This window comes from Coenobita brevimanus, chromosome 11 (assembly GCF_032717465.1).
Source record: "Coenobita brevimanus isolate Jiangsu-jjx chromosome 11, ASM3271746v2, whole genome shotgun sequence".
NCBI lineage: Eukaryota > Metazoa > Arthropoda > Malacostraca > Decapoda > Coenobitidae > Coenobita > Coenobita brevimanus.
The window spans coordinates 7,894,096-7,904,706 of NC_136964.1; the positions used below are offsets into that span (position 1 = coordinate 7,894,096).

The following is a 10,611-nucleotide window of genomic DNA, read 5'->3' on the forward strand; positions in this document are numbered from 1 at the left end:
ACCGTAGGCTGAAGAGGAAAGAATGAAGGAAGGAAGGACAGAAGAGGAGGGATGGAAGAGTGGAAAGGGCAGACACCTAAAGCAGCACTACATCGAGTGAGTGGATATCTCCGCTAAATGGTGGCAAAGGCATCTCGACCAAGCGGGGAAAAAGCCCTAACTTGACAACGCTGCTCGAGGTTGATAGATACGTAAATACCAACTTCTGTGTTTTCAGAGGCTATCACAAGTCCTACCCTTACCAAATCACTAAATATATCCATTAATTTTGTGTTGTAATATCCTGAATACGGTGAAACATTATGACAAAAAGGATATAGATATTTTTCGTTTGGGCTAGCGTTACTCTTACGTCTGGCACGGGCGGGAGGTAGCACTCGTCCGCCTTTATCCTAATCAATATTTTGAGAGCCTGGATGCTGTGCTGGGACCAGAGCCAAGGCATATAAAATCTCGAGGTAAAAAGACTTGAGCTTCATAATGAGGCTTTAGGGTAACAATTTAAACCCTGAATTCAAAATAAGGGTTTTTCAATTCAAAATGGCTGACAACCGTTCGTCCACCTTACTAGTAGGAGAACTTCGTCTTTTTTGCAGCCTATTTCACGTAACTCAGTGGCAGATTATGTAATACTACGGCTCTGCATCCATAGCACTTCTTCGTGATCAGCACCACATTCAAAACTCAGCACTCAGAATGACAGTCTAGGGCAAATAAAGGTATACAAATTTAATCAATATTTTAGTACCGAGACGCTATGCTACAATGAAAATCTACGTGAATTAAAAAAAAAAATGTATAAGATTTGTTTCACGAAGAAGTTTTAACGCATTATTTAAACTGACTTCGGGAGAGGGTGACGGTTTTGAATTTAAAATGGCAGGCTGACTAACCGTCCCTTGCGTCTCCCCTCTTCCTGGATCCCCTTTTGGAGAGTTGGATCCCCTTATAGAGAGCTGGATCCCCTTTTGGCGAGTTGGATCCAGTGGCGTATAAGGTCTATGGAAACGGGAGGGGTGGGGGCACAGGGGCGAATCTAGATATTTTTTAGAGGAGGGGGGGGTCTTGGGGGGGCGCGTAACCCTCCGCAAGAAATTTTTGAAAATCAAGCATTTTTAGGGCCATTTTGAGGCTTCATGAGGGATATATTGCACTAATTTGATATTCAATGGCAAAATAATATAAAGAAGCTTATGTATCTTGGCTAAAAACGAATGAGCTCTTTGAAAAATATATAATTAGGGAATTCTACAGTACCCAGTATGTATATATATTTAAAAAAATGCTAAATCATAATGTACATAATGAGAGAGAGAGAGAGAGAGAGAGAGAGAGAGAATGGAGGGGTAAATACTGTACATAGATAGAAGAGGCAGATATTGAAAGTGCTTGAGAGAGAGAGAGAGAGAGAGAATGGAGGGGTAAATACTGTAGGTAGATAGAATAGGCAGATAATGAAAGTGCTTGAGAGAGAGAGAGAGAGAGAGAGAAAAGTGTACCATCCTTTTATAACAATCGATGTGATAGATAGGATAGATACTGGAAGTTGATAATTTCTATACCAGCCATATGTAGGCCTATGCCATGTGTAGATATTTTGTATGTGTATTTAGACCTGCATATACGTAGGCCTACTGGGACAGAGGGGGGGGCCGATTCCCCCCCCTGTTATACGCAGGGGGGGTATGGCCGTCACCCCCCCTGTACTGTTATACACGGGGCGGGGGTATGGCCGACTCCCCGCCGTCTTGTTATACGCGGGGGGGGGGGTATGGCCGACTCCCCCCCGTCTTGTTATACGCGGGGGGGGGTATGGCCGAGTTCCCCCCCGGTAGTTATACGCGGGGGTTATGGCCGAGTCCCCCCCCCGGTACTGTTATACGCGGGGGGTATGGCCAAGTACCCCTCCCCTGTACTGTTATACGCGGGGGGTATGGCCAAGTACCCCTTCCCAGTACTGTTATACGCGGGGGGTATGGCCAAGTACCCCTCCCCTGTACTGTTATACGCGGGGGGTATGGCCAAGTACCCCTCCCCGGTACTGTTATACGCGGGGGGTTATGGCCAAGTCCCCCCCCCCCCGGTAGTCATACGCGGGGGGTATGGCCAAGTACCCCTCCCCGGTACTGTTATACGCGGGGGGGGGTATGGCAGTCCCCCCCCGTTCTGTTATACGCGGGGGGGGTATGGCCGAGTCCCCCCCTCTCTATACGCCACGGGTTCGATCCCTGTTAGTTAGTTGGTTCGTATTTCTCTCCCCTCACCCAAATGGTGTCCCTTTCCATTACTAATTTCTGTTTCTATCCCTTCATTGCCAACCGCCGCATCCAGTGAGTGGCAACCTCGATTTAAATTCTCTGAAGCTCCCTTGTACCTCATCCTTGTGTTTACCTGTACTCTGTTCACTGTGTTTATTTCCCCTTTCTCTAATGAAGCTTCCTAACACCTCTTCCGTAGCGATTTATTTTTCGATGGGGTAAATATCCTTTTGTACGTTATTTACGCAGAGTATAGCGATATTGGAAGGATTTACGTAACACAGAATAGGGCAGTAATGTATTATCGGCAAAATAAATCCCTCAGGAAAATGTGTTAGGGAGCGTCCTTACCCGAAGAGAATACGGGTTTATAAATTTAGGTCCATATCCCTAACACCTCTTTTTTAGCGATTTGTTTTAGGATATAGCTCGTTAATGCTTGGGAAAAGGTGTTAGGGAGCAAAATTAATCACTAAGGAGAAGGTGTTAAGCAATATAAATCGCTAATGAAAAGGTGATAACAAAATAAATCGCTAAGAACAAGGTGTTAGGGAGCAAAATAAATCGCTAAGGACAAGGTGTTAAGCAAATTAAATCTCTAAGGAGAAGGTGTTAGCGAGCAAAATAAATCGCTAAGGACAAGATGTTTGGGAGCAAAATAAATCGCTAAGTAAAAGGTGTTAGGAAGCTTTCTTAATACCGTTTTAGCACCGATTTATTTGTTAGGGAGCTTCCTTAATATCGTTTTAGTACCGATTTATTTGTTAGGGAGCTTCCTTAACACCGTTTTAGTACCGATTTAGTTAGGAAGCTTCCTTAATATCGTTACAGCACCGATTTATTTGTTAGGGAACTTCCTTAATACCGTTTTAGTACCGATTTATTTGTTAGGGAGCTTCCTTAATATCGTTTTAGTACCGATTTATTCGTTAGGGAGCTTCCTTAATCCCGTTTTAGTACCGATTTATGTTAGGGAGCTTCCTTAATACCGTTTTAGTACCGATTTATGTTAGGGAGCTTCCTTAATACCGTTTTAGCACCGATTTATTTCTTATAGATATTAGGAGTCCGTGTGAAGGTCTGTCGCTATATGAAAATGAAGCAGCAAAATAAATCACTAAGGAAGAGGTGTTGGGGAGCTTCCTTAATATCGTTTTAGCACCAAAATATTTCTAACATATCCCCCTATCGACCCAACGGATATTAGGTTTGCAAAATAAATCGCTAAGGAAAAGGTGTTAGGGAGCTTCCTTAATACCGTTTTAGCACCGATTTATTTGTTAGGGAGCTTAACATCGTTTTAGCACCGATTTATTTCTTAGGGAGCTTCCTTAATACCGTTTTAGTACCGATTTATTTGTTAGGGAGCTTCCTTAATACCGTTCTAGCACCGATTTATTCTTACAGATATTGGGAGCGGTTGTACTGGCGTCTGGAATCATAGTCTGTGTGGAGGTCTATCGCTATATGGAAGTGAAGCAGCAAAATAAATCACTAAGGAAAAGGTGTTAGGGAGCATCCTTAACACCGTTCTGGCACCGATTTATTTGTTAGGGAGCTTCCTTAACACCGTTTTAGCACCTATTTTTTGTTATGGAGCTTCCTTAATGTTAGGGAGTGTTCTTTATCCCGTTCTAGCACCGATTTATTTCTTACAGATATTGGAAGCCGTGGTACTGGCGGCTGGAATCATAGTCCGTGTGGAGGTCTATCGCTATATGGAAGTGAAGCAGCAAAATAAATCGCTAAGGAAATGGTGTTAGGGAGCTTCCTTAACCGATTTCTCTTGCATTAATATCGCCTTAGCATCGACCTACTTCCTACTTATACTCCTTTCCACCCAACAGATCCTAGGTAACCAATGCAAAATAAAGCGCTAAGGAAATGACGTTAGGGAGCTTCCTTAATACCGTTCTAGCACCGATTTATTTATTAGGGAGCTTCCTTAATATCGTTTTAGTGCCGATTTAGTTAGGGAGCTTCAATGATATCGTTTTATTTGGTAGAGAGTGTCCTTAATACCGTTTTAGTACCTATTTATTTCTTAGCACCGATTTATTCTTACAGATATTGGGAGCGGTGGTACTGGCGGCTGGAATAATAGTCCGTGTGGAGGTCTATCGCTACATGGAAGTCAAGCAGGAATTTTCGGAGACAGCGCCCTACGTATTGGTGGCTACGGGCGGACTGATGCTCCTGCTGGGTCTGCTTGCCTGCTGCTGTACTGCTAAGGGACAACCGGTTCTGCTGTATATAGTGAGTAGGGGGCTGAGCGGGGTACCATCCACTCACTTGATGTAGCAGATGGGTGGGTTTGAGGGAGATGAGTGGGAGGATGGATGTGGGAGATTCTGCTGTGAGTAGGGGCAGAGGGAAAGGGGTACCATCCACTCACTTGATGTAGCAGATGGGTGGGTTTAAGGGAGATAGGTGGGAGGATGTATGTGGAAAATTCTGCTGTATATATTGAGTAGAGGCTGAGCGAGGTACCATCCACTCACTTGATGTAGCAGATGGGTGGGTTTGAGGATGACAGGTGGGTGGATGCATTTTGAAGATAGGTGGGTGGATGTATGTGGAAGATTCTGCTGTATATAGTGAGTAGGGGCAGAAGGAAAAGGGTACCATCCACTCACTTGATGTGGCAGATGGGTGGGTTTGAGGATGATAGGTGGATGTATGTGGAATGCACAAGAGTGAGTCTGCAATACGTGGAAGATGGGTAGCTTTGAGTGAGTAGGGGCAGAGGGAAAGGGGTACCATCCACTCACTTGATGTAGCGGATGGGTGGGTTTGAGGGAGATAGGTGGGTGGATGGATGTGGGAAATAGGTAGGAGAATGTGTGTGGAAGATTCTGCAGCATAAAGTGAACAGGGGGCAGAGGGGAGTACCATCCACTCACTTGATGTTGCAGATGGGTAGGCATGAGGATGAGAGAAGGATGTATGTGGAGATAGGAAGGTGGATTCATGAGGAAGATAGGTAGGTGAATGTACAGTATGTGGAAGATTGTGCTGAGTAGGGGCAGAGGAAAGGGGTACCATCCACTCACTTGTTGTAGCTGATGGGTGGGTTTGAGGAAGATAGGTGGCTGTATGTGGAAGACAGGTGGGTGGGTCCATGTGAGAGGTGGTGGTTCTGTGTGAATAGGGGCAGAGGGAAAGGGGTACCATCCACTCACTTGATGCAGCAGATGGGTGGGTTTGAGGATGATGAGTGGATGCATGTGGAAGATAGGTAGGTGGATGTATGTGGAAAATTCTACTGTATATGGTGAGCAGGGGCGGTGGAAGGGAGGTACCATCCACTCACTTGATGTACTAGATGGGTGGGTTCGTGGAAGACGGGTGGGTGGATGTGGAAGATAGGTAGCTGGATGTGTGTGGAAGACAGGTGGGTGGTTCTGTGTGAGTAGGGGCAAATGGAAATGGGTACCATCCACTCACTCAGTGTAGAGTGGATGGGTGGATGGATGTGGAAGGCAGGTGGGTGGATCTAAAATATAATAATAATAATAATAATAATACATATAATATACAGTATATACTGTATAATATAATAATTCGCAGCTTTTTCGGGCCAAATTTCTCTCTCTCTCTCTCTCTCTCTCACCCATCCACCCATCTATCTATTCCAGTACGCAGCCTTCCTCCTCGTCATCCTGGTCATCCTGGTGGGGTCCAGCGTCAGCACCTGGGCGTATAGGGACCATCTCAAGGAAGGCTTTCAAGACGGGCTGACCGGGGCGCTAACACAGTACCACCTGATCCCCTCCATAGCCAGCGCCGTGGATACCCTACAGAGCTGGGTAATGGGTCGGCCTCTCTCTCTTTCTCCCCCCCCCCTGATTTGTACATAAACTCTACGGGAATTTCTCTCCATGTTTTAATTACGTGTCTTTTCCCCCCCCCTTGATTTGTACATAACCTCTACGGGAATTTCTCTCCATGTTTTAATTACCCCCCCCCTCTCTCTCTCTCTCTCTCTCTCTCTCTCTCTCTCTCAGGTACTTTCAATATCTGTCTCTCCTATCTGTCTACCTACTTATTAACCCCTTCATTCTCTCTCTCTCTCTCTCTCTCTCTCTCAGGTACTTTCAATATGTCTCTTATCTGTCTACCTACTTATTAACCCCTTCATTCTCTCTCTCTCTCTCTCTCTCTCTCTCTCTCTCTCTCTCTCTCTCTCTCTCAGGGTGAGCAATATTCCAGCATAGAGAAAAATAACTTGTAAATTATACCTAACAGTGAAGAAGTTACGGCTTCTAACAGTTTCTAACATCTAACAGTCTATTTCTAACGCCCCTCTAACAGCCTCCTAACATTCTAACTCTTGCAGCTATCGTGTTGTGGTATCGTAAATGAGCTTCCCTATCCTCTAACACCCTTCTAACACCCTCTAACACCCTCCTAACAAGTATATGTGCCGTAAACAATCTCTAACATCCTTCTAACACCCTCTAACATCCTTCTTACACCCTCTACCACCCTTCTAATCCATCTAACACCCTCAAATACCCTTCTAATCCATCTAACACCCTTTTTTAACTTATCTGACACCCTTGTAACTTATCTAACACCCTTCTAACTTATCTAACACCTTAATCCATCTAACACCCTTCTAATCCATCACACACCCTCTAACACCCTTCTAACTTATCTAACACCCTTCTAACACCCTCTAGCATCCTTCTAACTTATCTAATACCCTCCAACACCCTTCTAATCCATCTAACACCCTTCTAACTTATCCAACACCCTTAATCCATCTAACACCCTTCTAATCCATCTAACACCCTCTAACATCCTTCTAACTTATCTAACACCCCTCTAATCCATCTAACACCCTTCCAACACCCTATAACCCCCTTCTAATCCATCTAACACCCCTCTAACATTCTAACTTTTTCAGCTATCGTGTTGTGGTATCGTCAACGCTACGGACTGGCTTGCGATGCCCTACGTTCAACAAAAGGAAGCCTCCGTATCCTCTAACACCCTTCTAACACCCTCCAACACCCTTCTAACAAGTATAACAGTACCCTAAACACCTCTATCAATCCCTCTAACTTATCTAACACCCTTCTAACTTATCTAACACCCATCTAATACCTTCTAACACACTTCTAATTTATCTAACACCCTCTCACACCCTTCTAATCCATAGAACACCCTCCTAAATCCATCTAACACCCTTCTAACAAGTATAATAGCACCCCAACCCCCTTCTAATCCATCTAACACCCCTCTAACATTCTAACTTTTTCAGCTATCGTGTTGTGGTATCGTCAACGCTACGGACTGGCTTGCGATGCCCTACGTTCAACAAAAGGAAGCCTCCGTATCCTCTAACACCCTTCTAACACCCTCCAACACCCTTCTAACAAGTATAACAGTACCCTAAACACCTCTATCAATCCCTCTAACTTATCTAACACCCTTCTAACTTATCTAACACCCATCTAATACCTTCTAACACACTTCTAATTTATCTAACACCCTCTCACACCCTTCTAATCCATAGAACACCCTCCTAAATCCATCTAACACCCTTCTAACAAGTATAATAGCACCCCAACCCCCTTCTAATCCATCTAACACCCCTCTAACATTCTAACTTTTTCAGCTATCGTGTTGTGGTATCGTCAACGCTACGGACTGGCTTGCGATGCCCTACGTTCAACAAAACGAGCCTCCGTATCCTCTAACACCCTTCTAACACCCTCCAACACCCTTCTAACAAGTATAACAGTACCCTAAACACCTCTATCAATCCCTCTAAGTTATCTAACACCCTTCTAACTTATCTAACACACTTCTAACACCCATATAACTTATCTAACACCCTCCTAAATCCATCTAACACGCTTCTAACAAGTATAATAGCACCCTAACCCCCTTTCTAATCCATCTAACACCCCTCTAACACCCTTCTAACACCCCTCTAACATTCTAACTCTTTCAGCTATCGTGTTGTGGTATCGTCAACGCTACGGACTGGCTTGCGATGCCGTACGGTCAACAAAACGAGCCTCCCTATCCTCTATCTTGCTGCCAGGGTGCCAGAGAGAATATTTGCATCAGTCTACATCGCCAGGTAATGTGTCTATCTGTCTATCTATCTGTCTGTCTATCTATCTATTTCTGTATATTTATCTATCTTAATAAATAGGGAGAATATTTGCATCAGTCTACATCGTCAGGTAATGTGTCTATCTGTCTATCTATCTGTCTGTCTATCTATCTATCTGTCTACCTATTTGTCTATCTATCTGTCTGTCTGTGTACCTATCTATCTATCTGTCTATATCTGTTAATAAATAGAGAATATAATGCATCAGTCTACATCGTCAGGTAATGTGTCTATCTGTCTATCTATCTATCTGTCTATTTATCTATCTATGTCTATTTATCTATCTGTTAATAGAGAGAATATAATGCATCAGTCTACATCGTCAGGTAATGTGTCTATCTGTCTATCTATCTGTCTGTCTGTCTATCTATCTATCTATGTCTGTCTATCTGTCTGTCTGTATATCTATGTCTATCTATCTGTCTCTATCTATCTATGTCTATCTATCTGTCTGTATATCTATCTATGTCTATTTATCTATCTGTCTGTCTATCTATCTATATGTCTATTTATCTATCTGTCTGTCTATCTGTCTATTTATCTATCTGTCTATTTATCTATCTGTTAATAGAGAATATATGTATCAGTCTACACCGCCAGGTAATGTGTCTATCTATCTATCTGAGTTGCCTTTTGTTTGTTTTTTTCGTTTTATATAGATAGATAGATAGGTAGATAGACAGCACATGCCTTAACCCTTTTATTCCCATGTATCCAAAAATAAATCGCTAAGGAAGAGGTGTTTGGGGGCTAAAACTCCACCTTTCTCTCCCAAAAATAAATCGCTAAGGAAAAGGTGTTAGGGGTCTAAAATTTCTTTCTCCCCCCAGGGATGCTTCAATACCGTCGTTCACTTCTTCGAAACACACAAGAATATCCTCCTTATTGTGTGTATCAGCGTGGCAGGATTTCAGGTGGGTGATGATGATGATGATGATGATGATGATGATGATGATGGTGATGATGATGGTGATGATGATGATGATGATGGTGATGATGATGATGATGGGGGTGGTAATGAGGGGGAGGGGTGCAGCGGTGGTGGTGGTGGTGGTGGTGGTGGTGGTGAGGATGACGATGGTGATGGTGATGATGATGATGAGGAGGAGGAGGAGAAGGATAGTGGTGGTGGTGGTGGTGGTGGTGGTGGTGGTTGTGGTGGTGGTGATGATGATGATGATGATGATGATGATGAGGAGGAGGAGGAGGAGGAGGAGGGTGATGAAGGGGAGGGGTGCAGTGGTGGTGGTGGTGGTGGTGGTGGTGGTGGTGGTGGTGGTGATGCTGGTGGTGGTGGTGGTGGTGATGATGATAATAATGATGATGATGGTAAGTATCTGTATTAAAATTGTACAGCTTCCTTAACAGAAGACAAACTATAATAATCAGCCATCTTCAAAAATAAATCGGTAAGGAAAAGGTGTTAGGGAGGTATTAATCTACCCTTGTTCTTGTGGCAGACAGGTATTAATCTACACCTTAAAAATAAATCGGTAAGGGAGAGGTGTTAGGGAGCTTCCATAACCAACGAGAATAGGGCCAATGACACGTGTGGTTGATAGGTGTTAATTCTGAGCCTTGAAAATAAATAGCCAAGGAAGAAGTGTTAGGGAGTCTTTTTAACCAGCAAGAAACTAGGGTCACCAGCCAAATTCTAAACTAAATCAGTACGGAAAGGGTGTTAGGGAGCATCTAGGGCCAAATCACACGTGTGGTTGATAGGTGTTATTTCTGAGCCTTAAGAATAAATAGCTAAGGAAGGGGTGTTAGGGAGCATCTAGGGCCAAATCACACGTGTGGTTGATAGGTGTTATTTCCGAGCCTTAAGAATAAACAGCTAAGGAAGGGGTGTTAGGGAGCATCTAGGGCCAAATGACACGTGTGGTTGATAGGTGTTAATCTGCCCCTTCGTCTGCAGTTCCTCGGTGTGGTTCTCGCCTGCTGTCTGGCCCGAAGCATCAACAAGGCCAAGTACGAGCAAGTCTGAGGAAGGGCCCCGCTCCCCCGCCCACTCCCGCCCAGCGACGGCCACTACGCCCACGCCTACACCCACCCCGCCCGGCCCGTCGCCCACGCCACCATCGGCAGGAGTTTGTCAGGGGGGGCACGCTCCCTCCCCCGCCCCACACCCCGCCCAGCGCCCCCGGAGACCTCCTTCCATGTGTGAGGAGGTGACTGAGTTTTAATATACCAATTGGGGTCTTTGTTACTCCACTCCCC

General features: G+C 44.5%; 1 protein-coding gene across 1 annotated transcript in view; it reads left to right on the plus strand.

The window, feature by feature from the left end:
• The window catches only part of LOC145411867 (tetraspanin-7-like), a 19,183-nt gene extending 8,805 nt beyond the window's left edge, over positions 1–10,378 (plus strand). Inside the window, exons 2-6 of the mRNA XM_080281829.1 lie at positions 4,326–4,514; positions 5,897–6,067; positions 8,224–8,355; positions 9,222–9,305; positions 10,310–10,378. Coding sequence (XP_080137955.1) covers positions 4,326–4,514; positions 5,897–6,067; positions 8,224–8,355; positions 9,222–9,305; positions 10,310–10,378 — 645 coding nt within the window. The remainder of the gene's footprint in view (positions 1–4,325; positions 4,515–5,896; positions 6,068–8,223; positions 8,356–9,221; positions 9,306–10,309) is intronic.
• Positions 10,379–10,611: the final 233 nt, after the last annotated feature.